At 35.1% G+C, this 21337-nt stretch overlaps 1 protein-coding gene across 1 annotated transcript; it reads right to left on the bottom strand.

Annotated features, from left to right (window-relative positions):
• On the bottom strand, positions 12556 to 14507 carry LOC18768094 (protein MEI2-like 5). Its single transcript, XM_007201848.2, has 4 exons — positions 13813 to 14507; positions 13269 to 13409; positions 12980 to 13121; positions 12556 to 12720 (listed from the first exon to the last, which is right to left on the bottom strand). Exons 1-4 carry the CDS (start codon positions 14505 to 14507, stop codon positions 12556 to 12558), a joined length of 1143 nt encoding a protein of 380 aa, XP_007201910.2.

A 21337-nucleotide genomic window follows, 5' to 3' on the forward strand; every position in this document is an offset into this window, starting at 1 on the left:
CACCAGACGCCGGACTTTCTCAAAGAGAAGCCTCATGGCTGGGTCAGCATGACGAAGAGTCTCGGGTGCGGAAGGCTTATGGGGTGGGCAGACAGGAGCTGGGGAAGGTTCTCATTCTTCGAACGCCTCGGTGTGGTAAGGTGGCCAGGCTTCTGAATTATAAAATTCCTAGCTATCCGAGTCCCCTATGCCCTCCTCGTCTGGTAAGTGGGTGGGACCTGGTGGGGGGCCCAAGTGTGTCGCCCGTGAATCTTCGAGGTCAACAGGAATAGGGATCGACTCCGGTCGGCGGTCCGAGATGCGGTCCCTGCAATCTCTATAGATCTTGACTGGTTCCTGAGGTCGGTCCTTTAGCGAGGGAATGAAAAGGAGTCGCGACTGGGTCGGCTCTGGATGAAGGTGGCATTTACCCTTGCGGAGCCTAGATTGGGCTGGGGCGCTGTGGCTAGATTGCATTGGCTAGTTTGGCTGGGCATGCCCAACATTCTGGGTGAGGTCTTATTGGGCATCCTAGGTGTGAGTCCTCTCCCAGTTTCGCTTTAGAACACGATAGTCATGCTCTAGCTCAACATTCCTGCAATGAAGATGCTCGTATTTCTCCGACATTTTAGTAACACTGTCGCGGAGGCGCTCCACTTCTGCCTGGAGATTGGTATCTCCCGAAGGTTTCCTTTCGGAAGTATCCTCGCGGGGGGTATGGTGCTGGGTATCGTGGCTATCCTCGATCGGCATAGCAGAGTGTGGAGTGAAGAAGAGGCAACGGGGCCTGATAGGTGAAGGAGCCAGCTGGGTTGGTAGAGAAAAAGGGGATACAAGTGTCGATTCCCACAGACGGCGCCAAACTGTTGATGCTCAAAATGGCCCGGCCAATGTTGAGCCCAACTTAGTGATGAGGTGTGTGGGGTCTTCAGCAGGGAAGAAGGCTAGGACCTTCGGTAAGCGGAGAACCTGCATAAGACAAAGTAGGAGAAGCAGTCGTTAAGCTTCAGACACCAGTGTGGTGCCGGCTAAAGGCTCTCCGATGCTTAAGTCAGCTATAAGTAGTAACTTTGCCAGAGTAACAGTAAATGTGAGAAAATAGTTACCCTTTTTACTTGGGTACTATTCCCTATTTATAGGGAGGTGAAAGTGGGAGGTTTGCACAAAGTTTCAATGTGGGACTTTGTGCAAGTTGTCGTGGTGGCGACACGTGTCCTGGGGATTAGGTTTGGCAATTGGGAGCTTCGGTAAGTGTCTGGCACCTTGAAAGTGTATCTTCCTTCGGCAGGGAAGAAGACGTGGCTGCCTTGGTGCTAGTCGCTTTGATGCTAAGTATGCTCGGTTGATTATGGTCGAGTTTTCAACAAGTGAGCTTGGTCACAGTCAATTTCCCAGCTAAGAGATAACGCCATGACGTGGCCACGATATTGGAGAACGCAAAAGGAGACACACTGAAGAGAACCTAGAACGGGATTTTTGGAAAAGTAGTAGACTGAGGAAAATCTGGAACAGAATTTCTAGAAAATGAAGAGATTTTCCACGTCAAGATAGGGCAAATGTGCTAAGATATGGCAATGGAGCTACATGAATTTACCACCAACAATAAACGACAAAGGATGCTCCTTTTGGCATTTATCCAAAGCCTTGGTGTCTTCCAATCAGATTAGGACGAGGGTTATGAATTCGGCCTCAACCATGAATAATCTTGGGCCGAGGGTAAGATTTCTGACGTGTCCACTATCTCCAGAAGTGTGCTGATTGACAGTCATTGAAGCCATAAAGAATAAACAAATCCAGAGCTAGCTGACTAAGGGGCCCACGACCGAAAGTGAAAAGCAGATATAACTCCCAAAGTCCTTGCCCTTGCCAGCCCTTGCCTCACTCTCCCTTATAAATATAAGACCCCCCCAGCAACATTCAAAGTGTCCAACACCAACCAAAGCCTCCAATGGAGCAATTTCTCTTTTTCCTGTCATGCACCTTAAATATCTTTAAATGCTTTCCTAGGAGTAGTAGTAAACTTAATTTTCCATCCATCAATATATCAACCGACCCTTGATTTTCAAGTCACTGGAGCACCATCCTGATTACTTTTTCGTCCACCCCATATATCATACAACCTTTGCAATCCAACAAGGCATTGGAGCACTATCTGAATCCACTAACTGTCATTTCCAACACCACCATCAACAACTTTGTAGCTCAGGTCATGAACATGACAGTCGAGAACGGTTCCTCTCTCTGCCACAATCACTTTGAGCAAAGTCAAATCAACATGCGCAATCTACACATCCATCCATCCATCCACATCATCATCAATCACACGATAATCGGTGGAAGCACGCCCATGCACACCCCATCCAACACAAAGTAGGACGACCTGTGTTAGTGCATATCTCCTCAACCTTAAACAATAGGGCGTAATATTTGCACAACCAACACTACCATGATTCTTTCTTCTTTAGTGAAAAACTCAACATGGTATCAGACCTTCTAATATCTAATGCTTTTTCTCTCTCTCTCTCTCTCTCTCTCTCTCTCTCTCTCTCTATCTCTCTCTCTCTCTCTCTCTCTCTCTCTCTCTCTCTTCACTACACTCCAAACCTCATTTATAACCCTCACATCAAAAAGAAAACAAGAAACCCTAATCACACAATCATCCTACCTAGACCTTCCTACTACACCATGGTACCACCATTTGTCTCACCGCCATCATTAAGATCTTACCGACAAAAATGGATTTTTGAATTCTAGTTCATGAATATACAAGCAATCCCATTTTAGGGTTCAAAATAAATTGAGGAAATTAAAGAAAAAAATTGAAGATATAGGCCGCTCATCATGATGGCGATGAACAGACTTGTACAAGACAATCAAAGCTAAACCATAATTGTTTCTTCTTTCACCCTCCCTCCACTCTAATCTTAGTGTGTGTTGTAGTTAAAGGAGAATTAAAAACACAAGCTTCTTTCATTCAAATTGAAAATTAAAGTATCACATGTGTTCGCCGATACGTTGAAATTAATCTGTGGTAGTGTTGACTTGAGTCTCCTAATTAATCAAGGAGATTTATTTTCTTGATTAATTAAGGGATTTACTTTCCTATTTTTTATATAATTGATAAATCATTGTACAATTAGGAGATACTTTCCTAATTATTTACTGTATCTAATTCCTTATAAAGCCCACATGTAAAATCTTATATATACCTCCTTATGGAGAAGAATAAAAAAACATAATACATTCAAACCATATTCATATTTTAGCATGGTATCAGAGCTAGGTTCTCTTGTGACCTGTGCTTGCGTTCTTCTTGAAATTTAACTGCTCTCATCCCCTCCTCTTCAAGGGGGAGAGGGGGAGTGAACATGATATGTTTATTGACGTATCCCCATTACCTTGACGTAGTCCCATGAAGATACTGCATATCTTTTTACTCTGACGGCCCCTTCTCTTCAGGGGGAGAGGGGGAGTAAAGATAAGTTGTTTTTTATCTAAACCCTTATCTCAAACTTCTCATATTCAAATCCGAAACCCTAAATCAAATTCCTCATGTTTTTCCCCAAATCCAAATCCCTCAAATCTAAAGTCCTCAAATCCTCTTATCCAAATCCCTAAACACATACCCTCAAATCTTATACACATACCTGTTAAATCCAATTCCTACGTCAAATTCATACATCAAATTCCTCACATCACCTTCCTCATCTTCTCATATCACATCTTACTTCTGCTACGATGTCAGGAACCCATACGATTCTCCATCTTATAGCAAACTCACAAAAGCATGCGGTCAATCGTGCTGACCTGGCTACTTAGACTCCTCTTCTATCACCACCACCAAAGGTTCTACTTTTTATACGTCCTCCAAGACCATATATTACATTTGTTGTGAGTGTGGTTAGTCAGTTTATGCATTCACCCAGTGTTTCTCATAGGAATGCAATTGATCGGATCTTAAGATACTTAAAGTCAGCCCATGGGAAAGGATTAATGTTCTCAAAAAATAGAGATCTTGAAGTTGTTGGATACACAGATGCTGATTAGGCTGGCTCCATTACTGATAGACTCTCTACTTCAAGTTACTTTACCTTTGTAGGAGGTAATCTAGTCACTTGGTGGAGTAAAAAAAAAAACAAAATGTGGTTTCTCGGTCTAGTGCAGAAGTAAAGTATCGAGGAATGGCTCACAGAGCTTGTGAACTACTGTGGATCAGAAGAATATTGGCATAATTGGATTTCAAGCCAGGAAAGCCAATGGAATTACATTGTGATAACAAATCAGCCATTGACATTGCCCATAATCCAGTTCAACATGATCGAACCAAACATGTTGAAGTGGATAGACATTTTATCAAAGAGAATATTGAGAAGAAGATCATCTGCCTACCATTTGTAAAATCAGAAAATCAACTGAAAGATATCTTAACAAAAGCTGTTTGTGGCAGAGTATTTCATGTCTCACTTATCAAGTTGGGCATTGGTGACATATATGCACCAACTTGAGGAGGAGTGTTGACGTGAGTCTCCTAATTAATCAAGGAGATTCATTTCCTTGATTAATTAAGGGATTTACTTTCCTATTTTTTATATAATTGATAAATCATTGTACAATCAGGAGATACTTTTCTAATTCTTTACTGTATCTAATTCCTTATAAAGCTCATATGTAAACTCTTATATATACCTCCTTATGGAGAAGAATAAAAAAAACCTAATACATTCAAACCATATTCATATTTTAGCAGGTAGAAATGATCAGACATCGGAGTAGAGGATGGAGGAGAGGGCTCTTGAATTGGTTTTTTCATTAGTTGACTTTTCGATTTCATTCTTAATTCAATTATTTTAGAAGTTAATTATTTTTATTTAATGAATACATGCTGGAAAATAGTTTAATGAATTGTATATAGTGAGCTTCACTAATATACCCAAAATAGGAGCTGAATTTATTTATTTTTAAACCCCATATAGAATGCACTTTAGAAACACACTCAAAATTCATTTATTATATAACAAATTGGTGTTGAAGTTCCTATCAATTACAGCACTGCCACTATCAGCCCAATAGAAAAAAAAACTCAAAAAACACCCAAAACAACCCCAGCCCAATTTTATAAAAAAGCCCAAACATTTTATCATCTCAAAAACCGTAACTTAACTTCCAGCATGCGCCTTCATTAAACCATCTTTGAAAAACGTCTCTTCATTCACTCTCTTCATCAAAAGCGTCTTCACCGTCTGTCCAAATCGAAACTCCATAACCACCACCAAGCTTGATCTACTTTCAAAAATAAATACCACACTCTGACCTCCACCTACAAAACCAAGTTAATATTTCAGAGAACAATTTCAACAAGAAAACGCTTCGAATGTAAGACATTTACAAACCAAACCTTTACTATATTGTTGATTAATTGCTATAAAGTTCCAGTATAGGGTAATAACAGGATTTTATATTTGAATCAAGGATAAAATCTTGTAACTATATTGGATTTCACTATCGGACTGACTGCATAGGACCATAAAATAGTCAGTAATTTAGTCACTAATTTACTTTCATGTTGATTAATGGCTATAAAGTTCCAATATAGGGTAATAACATTGCTTGTTTCCTATGAAATCCTATTTGTAATGCATGTCTACCACTATAAAGTTCTAGTATATGGTAATAACACTGATTGTTTCCTATGAAATCTTATTTCTGATGCATGTCTACCACTGTAAAGTTCCAATATAGAGTAATAACACTGCTAGTTCCCTATGAAATCATATTTCTAATGCATGTCTACCACTGTGAAGTTCCAGTATAGAGTATTAACACTACTACTTTACTATCATGTTGATTAACGGCTGTCATATTGCTATCTCTAATGCAGGTATACCAAACAAAGGATGAAGAAAGAACAACCAAACCAACCTCTAAACCAAAAGGAAGATAGTCATCATCCAAAACAAAAACAAACAAGAAGCCAAACAGAAGTACATTGTTAATACTATGTCACAGAAGTACATTGTTAATACTATATCATAGAACTATCTTGTTAATACTATTATATCACGGAAGTACATTGTTAATACTATGTCATAAAACTATCTTGTTAATACTACTATGTCATAGAAGTATATTGTTAATACTATGTCATAGAAGCTCATTGTTAATACCCTGTCATAGAACTACCCGAAACATAATTTCTGCCTCTTCGAAAGTAAAAGAAGCCATGACCTCCTCCTCATTCATCTTTTAACTAAATTATAGGGAATTTATCTAATTACGTGGGAGGAGAAAGGTCCATGGAGGCATGCAATTATGATATTGTAGTCATCTGCTCATCATCCAAACATAATTAGCCTCTTTAGTCTTTGAATAAAAATAGAAGCTCTTATCCAATCATGGCGTTGTTATATGCTCCTTCAATCTTTATCAGCAAAAGTGCTCTATCGATACAAGAGAGAGGTACTAAAGCCAAGCCTCTTATTTGAATATTTGATATAAAAATAAAAACTAAATGGAGCTTCGCTAATATACCCAAAATCCATTTACTATATGAGAAATTGGTGTTGAAGTTCCTATAAATTATAGGACTGCCACTGATGCCCAACCAAAAAAAAAAACTCAAAAACTCAAAAAACACCCAAAATAAGCCCAGCCCAATTTTATAAAAACACCCAAACTTTTTTTTTTTGGTTACATAAAGTCAAAACATTTTATTACAACACAAAACTTTCTCAAAAATCGTAACTTCAAGCATGCATCGTCATTAAACCATCTCTGCAAAACGTCTCTTCATTTCACCGTCTTCATCATTTATGCAAACTGAAACTCCATAACTACCACCAAGCTTGATCTACTTTCAAAAACCAACACCACACACTAACCTCCACCTACAAAACAAAGACAAAATTTCAAAGAACAATTTCAACAAGAAAAGGCTTCAGAGGTAAGACATTTAAAAACCAAACCTTTATTGTAATGTTGATTAATTACTATAAAGTTCCAGTCTATAGTAATAACAGTATTTTAGATTCAAATCCAAGATACAATCTTGAAACTATATTGGATTTTCACTATTGGACTAACTGACTATGACTATAAAATAGTCAGTTTTCAGCAACTCAAAAAAGAAAGAGATATTTAGTCAAATACAGATTCTTAACACTGCTAGTTTATTGTCATGTTGATTAATGGCTGTAAAGTTCCAGTATAAGGTAATAACATTGCTTGTTTCCTATGGAATCCTATTTCTAATGCATGTCAACCACTATAAAGTTCTAGTCTAAGGTAATAACACTCCTAGTTTCCTATGAAATCCTATTTTTAATGCATATCTACCACTGTAAAGTTTCAGTCTAGGGTAATAATAGTATTTTAGATTCGAATCTATGACGAAAGCTTGAAACTATATTGAATTTTCATTATTGAACTGATTGCATAGGACTATAAAATGGTCGGCTTTCAGCAACTCAAAAAAGAAAGAAATATTTAGTCATATACCCATTGTTAACATTGCTAGTTTACTTCCATGTTGATTAATGGCTATAAAGTTCCAGTATTGGGTAATAATACTGATTGTTCCTCTGAAATCCTATTTCGAATGCATGTCTACCACCGTAAAGTTCCAGTATAGGGTAATAACATTGCTTGTTTCCAATGAAATCCTATTTTGAATGCATGTCTACCACTATAAAGTTCCAGTACAGGGTAATAACACTGCTTGTTTTTTATGAAATCCTATTTCTAATGCATGTCTACCCCTTGTAAAGTTCCAGTATAGGGTAATAACACTGCTAGTTTCATATAAAATCCTATTTCTAATGCATGCCTATCACTGTAAAGTTTCAACATAAGGTAATAACACTGCTTGTTTCCTATGAAATCCTATCTAATGCATATCTAATGCATGTATGTAAAGTTCCAATATAAGGTAATAACACTGCTACCTAACAACAAATTATAGTTGACTCAAAAACCAATAGTGCATAAACAGAAAAAACATGAATATACTCAGATTCAATTGAAAAAAAATACCTCAATTAATATGATAACCAAATCAAATATCACAAATTTGTAACCACAGCTCAAACCAAAACACAAAAGCAAATCCACAACCAAATGAATCTAAAATCAATCCAAATTATAAACAAAAAGAAATTAAAATCACAATTTAAAACTCAAACAAATATCTAAATACAAATTAGAACGAAATCAGAAAATCCAATAGCTTATCTCCAAATTGACAATAACAAAAATAAACATATAAAATTAAGAAGAATGGGATCTACATTTCAAATTTAAACTCCAAAACTGCAAAAATTATGAAAACTTAACCAGCAACTTAATTAATCGAACATGAAATCACCCAAATCATACTACAATAAAATCGAATATGAATTCAAATTAAAAAAAATTGAATACCTCAAAATCGAAGATCGCAGATCGAATAGGATTTTATACTAAGCCAAGTCACCAATGCACCATGAGCCATTCCATCCCCTGAATCTGCCAAATCATTGTCCATTTGCTCATGTTGCAAATCCTCCAAAATTTTCACAGATCCAGCATCTAATGGATTGCTAGTGCCAATGCCTCTGACTTCAACTTTTGTCGTGCCATTTGGACTAACATGCTTGAAGGCAGAGCCTTCGTCAATTCCATCTTCCAAAGCATTACTGCTTGATGTTCCTTGAATTGAGATGGCTACAAAGTTTTGATCCACGGGCTTGGAAAGGGGTCTCCTAGTTTTCCTATATCCAAAAGACGAATTAAGTAGAATTAGAAGAAATAGTTACCTTACACAATCAGAATCCTATGACTTCATCATTCTTATTCTTTTTTAGAGAGAGAGAGATATATATATATGTATATATAGGAATTTCAATTTTATGTTAAAAGTTTAATAAAGGTATTTCATCTTAATAATTAAATTAAAAAAATATACAGCTGTTGATTTTTGAGTTTATTTAGGGTGTCTTTATGTACATTAAATAGTATAGGGTATTTTTATAGTTTTATGTCTAGAAATGGGTATTTGACAAATTTTCTAAAAACTAAAATTATAGATCATATTGTAAATCCTATTAGAACTAACACAAAATAAGCAAGCAAGCAATCCTCATTTTTTTAAATCAATTTATTTATCACAATTTGTAAATGAAATGCAAAACTAAGGAAAAAAACAAACGACATATTCAAACTAATCACAAAATCTCAAAAAAACTGCTCAACGAGCTTCGAATTTCTACGATAATCAAATCGGATCATACCAGTATGATTCAGCTGACCTTGAAATGGTCTCTTCATTCTTCTTAAGCCCGTCCTTGTGAGCCTTCTCTCATATCTGGTGCAGCATGTGGCCATGAGCATATGAATAAAATTACGGCTCAGAAGCTGTGAGTGTGGATGAGTGATGGGGATCGGAGTTCGGACACAGGTCACCAACCACATACACGAGCACCGAAATCTAGGGCTAGTGCAAACTCACATATATCGTAGCAAATCCATGCCACAAATAAACTATTTTATTAATCATCAACATATATCCCTAAAACTATTACATTAGCCTTATTTATAGGCTTTACAAGACTTGGGCACCAAGACTACTTGGTCCAAAAGTAAACTAATTAATTTATAAAATCACACATAAATAATAAAAGATATTCTAAAACTACCTAAATAAGAAAATAACAATATATCATGAAATAACTAATTAAATGCTAATATCTATCTTGATCCACTCCTATGCTCCTGCACCAATGAGGTATCTCCTTCAACCTTTCCTGCTCGTGGATCGAACGAAAACATGAGAAAATGTCACCATTGAGGCCACTGGTGATGAAATTGAGGATTGAAAATTCTAAATGAAGAAGAGAAATTGAAAGTGAAATGAGCGAAGGAAGACGACGAACCTACGTCTTGGAAGAAGAGCCGATAAGAGCGTTGGCTAGAGCACCGAAAGGATTGGCGGAAGAAGATGAGCCTGGAACTGCACAAGCTACTCCACCAGTCATGAGCTTGCGCATCTTCATTGTCGATGTTCTTCTTCTTCTTCTCATTCCTCTTCAATCCACAAAGTAATTGTTATTAAATAAAAGATAAAAAAGAATAATTTTTAAGTCAGCTGGTTGGATTGAGATTTGAGAAAAAGTAGCAATTGGTCTTATGGGAATGCCAACTTTTATAGCTTCCAGGTTTTTTGTTTTTTTTTCTTCACTTACTTTTATGGATTCCACGTTTCTTGAAGAAGGTGAGATGGCGATCATGGGTTTTTCTCTATGCTTCATGCTAAAAGGGTTAAATCAGAATACAATATAAGTTAATAGGACAACTGTCAATTTTTAAACTTTTTTTGAGTGTGTTTATGGATTTTAAATGATATAGGGTTTATTTATAAGTTAAGAACGAGTATATAACTAAATTTCTATTATATATATATTCCTTTGAGATTCAATTTTGATGCTAGTATTACCCATTAAATAATCACGTCATAAGATTGCTCCCTTAGAATGAAATAAAATTTTTGCTCCACACTTCCAAGGAAAATTGGCTTTCTTTCAAAAAATATATATTAATATTCCTTTGCCAATAATGATTATATATATGTTGAGACTTGTGAGAGGTATTTAACACCGCTGCCTATATAATGTTGGAAGGCAAGGCAATTTGAGTTCCACAGTTCCACTGCTCACCCACACCACCCTAAACTGACGATCCAGCTGCAATTTGACGTTTCCACCTCCCAAAAACCAAAGCTGACAACTCTGAGAGAGAGAGAGAGAGAGAGAGAGAGAGAGTGTGTGTTTTGAAACTTGGAACACCTACGTTATGCACTCATGGCCATGCCCACATTATTATCTCTTCCAAATTTATTTTTTCCAGATTCTCAGTCTTTATTTTTATGAACATGCATTCAAATCTGCATAGGATATAATCACAGTGATCTTAAATAACCCATAAATTACAACAAAAATCAGTTTTCAAATCCCCTTCTTTTTCTACTTTCTCTTATTATTAATATTTTTTTTTTCTAAATTCTTTATTATTCTTAGAATATTTTTTTTTATAGAAATATTCTTAGAATTATTTAAGTGTCATCATAAGATAAATTTTAATTTTATAAACGTATACAGAAAAAAAAAAAGTTTTTATAAATTCTATATTATTCTTAGAATTATTTAAATGTTATCATTCACCATAAAAGATAAAAAAATTTATTAGCGTAATTCAATCCAGTGGAGGCTTGATAAATTTCTCACAAACAATTTCCCATCAAATATTTTCTGCAAACTAAACGGGTTTAATTCATAAAAGCATACAAACAAGTGATGAAAATTAAAGATCTTATAAAGTATCAAATTTTATTCCGACTATTATCTGTACGGATGCAAATTTAAAAGATTAATTAGCAGAAAATTGTATAATTAGAAAGAGATGACCTAAGAATAATAAAAGCATAGTGAATATAATTATATATATATATATATAGGAGCTGTAGTAGACAGGAACTGTAAATAAATCCCAGAGAGAATCACAAAACAAAACAAAAAAAATTAATGGCTTTTTACAAAATCTGCAGCTTCAGTTGGAAACAAAACAAAAGCTAGCTTTTCGGCTACTTGTTTCAAAACAAGACAGAATTAAATCCCATCACCGGATTATTAAAACTTATTTATAGTATATATGGTAGAGTGTAGGCCATTCTCCCAAATCAGAGACTCAGAGAACCAACAAACCATGCCTCTCCAAAATCAGCCTCAAATTACTCTCTCCCCCTCTTGCCCCAACCATATCTAGTACCCTACTGGATATTAACAGTACCCTACTCTTACAAACTTTACAGTACATAAAATTAAAAACAAGAACTTTAAAGTTAAGGGTTTTTAAATTAAGCATCAGTTTACACGGACGGCTTTTTCCAACTAAGCAAAAATTAAGCATCAGTTTACATGATTACACGCACAGCATCTGAAAGGTGAAGGAAAAAAAAGTGTAGTAAAATATACAAACGATAAATATCAGAAGCAACTTCTTATTTCACTGTTGCCTAGGAAAACAAGGCAATCGGAGCCATACATTTCTGGAGGGTGGAGCCCATCACCAGCCCTCTTGGCCCTCAGATCCATAATGATCAGGACCATGATTAAGTCCAGGTGCCAAGCTCCACCCCCACTAACGTTGGCCTCTCTACAGACATATTTTACATACACAAGACAAGCTTACATCTCTACAGAGACTACCCTGGCCACAATCTAGTACAACCACTCCTACTATTCTTACCCTAATCCCTACTTAACTGAAGGAAGGAAAACCAGCTAGACTCATTAAACTTCTGACAATAAAACTGAAATGAAACCGAACTAAAACTCCCAAACTAAAGGCGACTAAATACGAAAAGATCAAACGGTAGAGAGAGAGAGATGAGACTGGACGTGGGCCCACAGTATCATGATGGATATTTGCATTGATATGACATGGAAGGAAGGGAGCGCATGCAGAGATAATGACAATGACGTGGAGGATCGAAAGGCTAGCTTAATTGTCATGTCAAGTATTAGGGGAGGAGGAGATGGCCTTCAACTACTACTGAGATTTTTCTTCTTTGCGGAAAATGAGCTTGCCTACGGTCGTGCGCAGAACCTGCCTCCTGAGACCGTCTCGAGGTGGCTCGAAAGATAGAGGCAACACATCTTCTGATTCACATGGAAACCCCATCGTCTCAAAATGCCTTACCAGCCCCTTCTTCCCCTGATCACCATTAAACCATACATCATTTATTTTCACAATTAAAATTGCATTATTTGTGCTGCTTTTTTTTTTTCAAAGTTTGGAAGGGGAGGGGAAGGTGTGCTTGTGCTTCCAATCCGAGACCACTGACATGTAAATGCTCTTACCATTGAGCTATGGACCCGTAGGTCACCAATTAAAGCTACTTATTTGCATAATCAATTGTCATTAAAAATTAAAAACAACATGCATGCGGCTATAATAAATAAGAGATATATACCTGGATTTTGGCATAGGCAATTTGACGTATCTTAGTAGAGTGGAAGAGCTCCCATGCTTGGCTGTGAGCCGCTTTGTAAAACTTCCAGACTGCCTCTGGGCTCGTGAAGTTCACAAATGCATACCCTTTGTTGAACCCGGTCCTGCAAATACAATCAAAACATTAAAAAATAATAAAATAATAATAATAATTGAACTTTTTGGGAAAACCAAAAACCCAAATGGAAATTAATATCAGAAATTAATGAAGTAATTGGAATGATGAGTAGTGATTGCTAATTAATACTTACTGGAAGTCTATTGGTAGATACAAGAAGTCATAAGCAGATATTAGCGTCGAGTTATCTCCTCCTCCTTCTCTGCCAAGTTTCTCATATTTTTTATTCTCCATGGCGCAATGAGTGTCCAGAAAAGCCATAAGCAGATCACGACTTTGATATTCAGAGAACCCAAAAGCAGAAAAGTTAGGGAGAAACCATGAGGATCAGAAAGTGCCCATTTGATGAATTCAGATCATAAAATCAAATGAGCCACAATTTTAGAAATCCAAATGCACTAACTGGGTTACCTCAACAACTAAATTCCCAATCAAAATTGAGATTTAGACAATCAACCAACCCCATGCAAAACACTCAACCCAATTGACCAAACTGAATTTCAAAACCCACATGCACCAACCAGATGAAAATCTCAAAACCCAGATTGAAAAAGCTTGGAAACCAAACTGAAAACTTGAAAAGAAAAAGGAAAAAAAAGCCCAGATGATGAAGACCAAAAGCATGCATGTAAACTGTAAAGAAAGATCAAAATCAATGCAAAGAGCCTAGAGCATACTTGTACTTGTTGGGAATGTTCCTGATCATAACAGTGGTATTGTCTCCACCACGTACCACAGGCAACACATCCGAGAATTGTTTGCTCCTCACCTTGTTGGGCCCAAGCCAATTATTTCCCATGCCATTACTTTTCCAATTATCAAAACCTTTATCATAACTATTGACAAACCCCAACCTTGGCCTCACTTCCCTTTCCTTCTCACACTTACAATAAGTACCCCTTCTGCTTTCATTAAAACTGCTCCCTAGACCTCCATGACCAAAAGAGCACCGCTTTTTATTCCTATAATACCCCTTGACCGCCCTTGGCCTTGGTGAACGAGACACTGTCTTGGCCTCTTGGTTCTGGACCCCACGGAGGCCATGCTCTTCATGAGGTAGGGTAAGAGTTGGCTCAGTTGATGGTTGCAGAAAGTTGAGAGGGGCTTGTTGGGTACTTTGGGTAGGGAAAAGTGGGTTGAAAGAGTAATTAGTATCGGAGGAGGTAAAGTTAGTATCAAAGGTGGTGGTGTTTGTTTGATGAAAGTAAGAGAAGTAGAAGGAGGAATATTGGTTAGGGTTTACCAGAGGCGGTTGGGGGTAAAAGTAGGAGGGGATTATTGAACCAGAGAGTGAGAATAGGTTTTGGTTAGGGAAGAACTCGGGGGCATATGGGTTCAAACCCTGAAACCCTCCTGTGATTTGAACAGCCATGGAAGAAACAAAAGAGGTTTGGAAACTTTGGGAAACAGACAGACAGACAGAGAGAGATTGAAAGAGGTTTTTTGGCTAAAAAGGCTGAGAGATGAGAAGTACACTGGAAAGGGGAAAAGACTCAAAAGCTTGCCTTTTTGCTGATGTGAAGTGAGGCTTGTCCCTTTTTTTCTTGGGTTACTCACTAGTTTTCTACTACTCTCACGCCCAGTAAGACAGAACTATAGGTGCTGCATGTTTCTGGGCTTTTGGTTTTTGTTGCCTTCTTTTTAAGGAGTATGAGTCTAGGATCTGTGTATACAAAAACTTCCAAATATATGATTCTTTTCATCATTGTGTTAATTGCGTTTCAAGTCATAAATCAAATTTGGATTTTTTATTTTGGCAAGTAATAATGGTTTAACTAACTAATTACTTAAGAGAGCGTTTTTGACAGTTCGAACTTAACTTTTAGTAGTTTTTTTTATTAATATTAAATATTTAATTTGGAGTTTTACAAACGAAACTTAGAGTGTCAAACAAGGTCTAAAACATGATTATTGATAAGAAAAATTAGGTATTAGACATAATTAACTTTACTAATTATTATTTGAGACATTGGGCATTTTTGTTTGGGTTTTAATACCTAAAAAAGGATTGTTATTTTGGATTAGGCCAAAGAGGAGGCCCAGATTCGTTGGGCATGTCTAAATTATAAAGGTAAAATATAATTTTACCCTTTTGTTTTAAAATCAAATTTCAGCACCTCTCTCTCTCCTCTTCCTTATTCACTCCAGCGATGACGACTCCCTCTTCTCTCTATTGACGATACGACGCCCTCTCTTTCTCCTATTTCTTCTTCGCTCAATCAATGACGACGACACCCGCTCTCTCTCCTCTTCCTTATTAGTCTCCATCAACAAACCCTCTCTCTCATCTTCCTTTTTTCACGCAAAGCTCTGTTTTTCATCTGGTGAGGTATGTGTTTTCTAGATCAGATTCTTATTTCAATTTTGTACATCTGTTAGGCCAACCTATATGGATCTAACAATAGATCCGTTATTTCAATTTTCTAGATCAGATTCTTCTCAAGCGAAGTTTCTGTATCTATTGATTTATTAAGACTATATGCATCTAACAATTCGTTTGGTCAGCCTTGTCATTAGTGTGGGGTGAAATAATTTGGCTTTAATTCACATTTATAAATAAGTTTTGAACTCTGCTTGATTGCCTGAATGGAAGGTTTGGACATACATCCTTAATTCTTGATCATTTTTCATTTTCATTAGTCTAACGTTCTAATATTGGTCTCATAGAACTTTTGAGATTGAAGAGATTGCAAATTGTAACAATGTAGTTGGTAGGAATTAAGCTATTTTTTTAGGTGAAAAACTATTGTTCCATGTTCTAAATTTTCCTCTTAGAAAAGCATTAGTCTGATTACATAGAATACTATTTAAAGATCCCAATTACATCACTGCATGAAAATTCCTCCTTGAGAGTGCCCTCTACACTTGTGTAACGGAAATATTGAACTAATATTAAATTATTAGTTCAACATTAGGCATTATTCTTTGCTCCATCAAGCTGCTTATTTGATTTGTCATACAATGTTGTTTCATTCCTTTGCTTTGTGTATGACATGTTAGGTTGGCTCCTATCATTCATCTTCGTTATTGGTGGCTTCTAGACCTCCAACCCCTGGTGTTCTTAGTCGAGGGATTGGTCTAGAAGGTCTTTCTAGTGTGTTGGCTGGTCTATGGGGTACTGGAACAGGCTCCATAAGTTTAACTGAAAATGTGCACACACTAGCTGCCACTAAGATGGGAAGCCGTAGAGCTGTTGAATGGGCGCATGCGTTTTGATTGTCTTATCCCTTGTCGGTAAGTGTTTGTTAAGCTTGTGTTTTTAATTGCAACAATGAGTCAATAACAACATAAATATGGTATCTTCTATCATTTTTAGTGCATGCTTTGATCATTTTGTTATAGCATGCTACTACTAGTATTGATACAAGTATCTGTACGATTACTATTTCGACATTAGTTTCTTTTATGGTTGGGCATACTATAATTTTAGTTTGAATATCTAAAATGGCAAGTTTATGCATTTGGTTCTGGTTATTTGAAGATTGCAATTGCTCAGATTATTTCTTTGTGGCTTGGGTAATATATGCTCCGCAATCTTCTTTATTCAATTTTTGGGATTACCATTTGCTTATTCTCCAGTTATTTGGCCTTCACTGGTTCTTGTGAAATTTAATTGTTTACATATGTTGTTTCTCTACTGCTGAAAAATATGCATAAGGTTTGCCTATTCATTTTAAGAAGAGTTGGAGGCATATGATGGTTGGGGATTGTGATTTCCATGAAATACTACTCTCCGAGCATTTTTTGATGAACTATTTCTCTTGTTTTTTTGTTTTATTTTTCTTCCTGAAGTATACAATAATGCACATGGGGTGGAAAAGAATGAGGACCCTCAGTGGTTAGTTTTGCTCTTTCCTTGGCCTTCAACCTCACCAACTGTAGTGCAATTTTTTTATAAGAACACTGTAGTTTCTTGTTCCATATTTTGATTTTAGAATAATTTTTCCAAGTCTATGGGAATGCTACAATTGCTCATCGACTTAAATATGTTTTAAACTTAGTTTTAGTACTTTGATCATGGCTTTGCATTTTGGTTTCTTTTTACATTTGAGCTTCTTTTTTTTTTTCATAAACTGCATTGCAGTTTCTATTGCAATTTTTTATCAGAAACTGCGGTGCAGTTTTCTGTTCCATATTTCGATTTTGCAAGTCTATGGGAATGTTACAACCACTCATCGACTTAAATGTGTTTTGAACTTAGTTTTATTGATCATGGCTTTAACTTTTGGTTTCTTTGCAAATTTGAGCAGATGTTTTGTCATAAAATGCACTGCAGTTTTCGTTTGTTGTAATTTTTGATAGGAAACTGCATTGCAATTTCCTGTTCCATATTTCGATTTTAAATAATTTTTCCAAGTCTATGTGAATGTTACAATTACTTATCTACTTGTATGTGTTTTGAACTTAGTTTTAGTACTTTGATCATGACTTTGTCTTTTGGTTTCTTTTCACATTTGAGCTCTTTTTTTTTATTATAAACTGAACTACAGTTTCCGTTAGTTGCAGTTTTTGATAAGAAACTGCATTGCAATTTCCTATTCCATATTTCAATTTTAGAATAAATTTTTCAAGTCTATGGGAATGCTACAACTGCTCATTGACTTAAATATGTTTTAAACTTAGTTTTAGTACTTTGATCATGACTTTGCCTTTTGTTTTCTTTGCAAAGTTGAGCAGATGTTTTGTCATAAACTGCACTGCAGTTTCCATTTATTGCAGTTTTTGATCAGAAACTGCACTGCAGTTTCTTGTTTCATAATTCAATTTGAGAATAATTTTTGCAAGTCTATGGGATTATTACAACTGCTCGTCTATTTATAAATGTTTTGAACTTAGTTTTAGTACTTTGATCATGAATTTGCCTTTTTGATTTCTTTTCACATTTGAGCAGATTTTTTTTTTCATAAACTGCACTTGTAGTTTCTGTTTGTTGCAGTTCTTTTATCAGAAACTGCAGTGCAATTTCCTGTTCCAATTTTGTTTGTTGTATCCTGTTCTAAGATTATATAACAATCAACAATTTTTTTTTTTTGTAGTTGGTTTTTTGTTTGTTTTTTTTTTTTTAACATAATTGATATCTACATTGTATTTTTGTTGCAGTTTCTATTTTTATTTGCAATTTTTGTGTAAATAAGTGTTGAAATGATTTTTTTAATTTAAAAAAACTGTTAATTGTTATATAAATATTGTATCAAGGTTCGAGTCCCTTTAATGACATAAAATCTTTTTTTTTAAAGGTGAATAAAGGGCAACGGAGTTGGTCCCCTACAGGCGGTGGTGCCCGGCTGTGGCGGGTGCCCGGCGGTGGTGGCCGGCGACAGGTGACCGGCATTGGCTGACGTCGACGGTGACCAGGGGTGATGACCGGTGGTCGGCAATGATGACCGGCGACCGATGGCCGGCGGTGGTGGTGGCTAGATATGGACATGTGGCATAGTATGCATGTCTTAGAATGAGTGGCATTGTGTGTAATTTTGATATTTTTTAATGATATTTTTGTAAAATTAGGTACTATATTTGGTCTTTGGTCTTATGCTAATTAGATGAAATTGTATTCCTATCTTCCAAATTAGTAAACTATATTATGTTTTAAAACTAAAGCTCCTTTATTGATATCAGTAAACATTAAATACAAACCATGTAAATTTTTATTGAAACTTTGGAGGACGTTTATTTAGTCAATTATCCATTAGTTTATCACAATAAATTGGAAGGAAATGTATTGTATGATGAGTTTAACTTATTTAAGTTGATTATATAGCGAGCTGACAAACACCGGGAGTGTAGAAAATATGTAGTAATTAATGAAAGAAGGTTAAACATACAATAATTATTTATTTATAATGATTTAGTACAATATTTTACACTTTATACATTGCATGGTAAAATACATAAGTGACTTAGTACCACATAGAGTTCCTATGAGGTTCAAATATTTCATTGTCTTTATCATCTCAATATTATTGATATTATCACGATATTTTGGCCAAATGTTGTTGAAGCGTGTGAGAAATTATCGACATCAATATTTTCGATATTATCATCGATATTATCAATGATTATACGATATGTATATGGATATGTTCCAAAATATCCTAGACCCAAAAATAGGATAATATCGGCGATATTATCAATATTTTAGTCTTTGGTCAAGATCACGACCTATTATTTTTTTTATTTTATACAAACGAAGGACATTGACAAAATAAGATCCGAACACAAGACATCAACTAAAGGTTCCTTGCACGACTTATTGCTTACTTAATCTTTGAAAAGACCGATGATCATACTGTTATATGTAGAGTAGTTAGCCTAACACGCTTGGCCTATGTCTAACCCTTATGTATTTTGTATCATTTGCTCTAAATAATATAATTCACTTTGATTATTAAAAATAATAGGGTTATTAGTTCTATTAGTCCCTAAACTTTGAACCGATTTGCATTTTGGTCCTTCAATTTTCAAAATTGTTCCCGTGGTCTTTTAACTTCACTTTCGTTAAGACAAGTCATGCTATCAATTTGTTATCTTTTATGTTAATTGCAGGGGCAAATGGTATTTTTGTATTAAATTGATTAAAATATGAATAAAAAAATTAAAATTAAACTCTCCCCTCTCCATCTTTCCCGATTTCTACTCCCCCCCAAAACTTGATTTTTTTTTTTTTTTGGTTCTTTATTTGATTTTCTTTTGTTGTTATTTTAAAGATATGATTTTTATTCATTTTTTGTTTTAATACAAAAATACCATTTTGTCCTTGCATTTAACAAAAAAAGTTAATAAAATGGGTTAATCGTTTTATTAATCCCTGAATTTAGACCCAATTTACATTTGAGTACCTCAATTTCTAAAATGATTCCCGTTGTCCTTTAACTTTAGTTTCGTTAGGACAAATGGTCAAGCCGTCAATTTTGTTAACTAGTCTGTTAAATGCAAGGGCAAAATGGTATTTTTGTATCAAAATTGATTAAAATTAAACTCTCTCTCTCTCTCCCCCTCTATCCCAATTTCTACTCCCCAAAACTTTTTTTTTTGTTGGTTTTTTATTTGATTTTCTTTTATTTTTATTTTAAAGATATGATTTTTTTTATTCATTTTTTTTGTTTTAATATAAAAATATCATTTTGCCCCTGCATTTAACAGAAAAAGTTAACAAAATTGACGGCATGACCATTTATCCAAATGAAACTAAAGTTAAGGGACCACGGGAATCATTTTGGAAATTAAGGTACTCAAATACAAATCGGGTCAAAATTCAAGGACTAATAAAATGATTAACCCAAATAAAATTGATGGGATGACCATTTGTCCTAACAAAAGTGAAGTTAAAAGACCACGTGAACGATTTTGGAAATTTATGAACCAATCGAGAGTTCAAGATTAATAGAACAAATAATAAGTTATTAGCCCTTGGTCAAGTAATATTATCCCTCTTCTCAATGTTGAAATTTAAGATTATATTAAATTTAGGAATTCAAACTTTCTATTTTTACTTTCTATGCATATGTTTAAAATACAAATAAGTGATACTTAACACTAATGCATTGAGAAGAAGAAACAATATTAATGTTCTTTTTTTTTTTTCCTGGATTTTTTTTTTCTAACTTCATTTGACATAATTAATATGTATTTTGTAAATGTCATCACATGGTAGTCCTTGATAATAAAATTTCTTCTCTCATTTTTTATTTTATAAAATAATATTCTAAACTACTCTAAACTTTTCATGTTTCTTTCATGTCTTTATATTATGAAGTAGTGGAGCATGTAGATGCTTTGGATTCAGTCTTCCACATCGTATTGTGATTTAATTTTGTACCCGTAGTATTATTTGAGCTGAGCTTGAGAACCTTGGTATTAAATTTGGCGCATTTACAATCCTGATTGTTGATAATGTCTTTAATAGCAAATAGTCTCAAATAGTCTCGATATAATATAAACTAGCCTCTCTGTACGCGCTTCCGCGCTTGCGAGAGGCTTTTTTTTTAAGAAATTTTAAATTTATTTTAGAATTAAAAAAGATAATGGATAGTTGTGTTCCATAAAAATAGGATCCATTATCTGAATTTTCTTTTAATTTTAATTTTTTTAATACGAAAAATTGTGAATTTACCATATTATCCTCATTTAATTAATAATTTCAATTCTTAATGTTTGCATTAGACCAAGGGCATTTTCTGGTATTTTGAATGTTCACCATAA

Source organism: Prunus persica, chromosome G8 (genome assembly GCF_000346465.2).
Source record: "Prunus persica cultivar Lovell chromosome G8, Prunus_persica_NCBIv2, whole genome shotgun sequence".
Lineage (NCBI taxonomy): Eukaryota > Viridiplantae > Streptophyta > Magnoliopsida > Rosales > Rosaceae > Prunus > Prunus persica.

Bases quoted from the DNA above. Each gene is read 5' to 3' on its own strand.
- LOC18768094 (XM_007201848.2), bottom strand. From the start codon at position 14,507: ATGGCTGTTCAAATCACAGGAGGGTTTCAGGGTTTGAACCCATATGCC. The intron at 13,410-13,812 runs GTATGCTCTAGG...TGAATATCAAAG, and splicing joins AACATTCCCAACAAGTACAA to TCGTGATCTGCTTATGGCTT. The intron at 12,721-12,979 runs GTATATATCTCT...AATGGTGATCAG, and splicing joins TTGCCTATGCCAAAATCCAG to GGGAAGAAGGGGCTGGTAAG.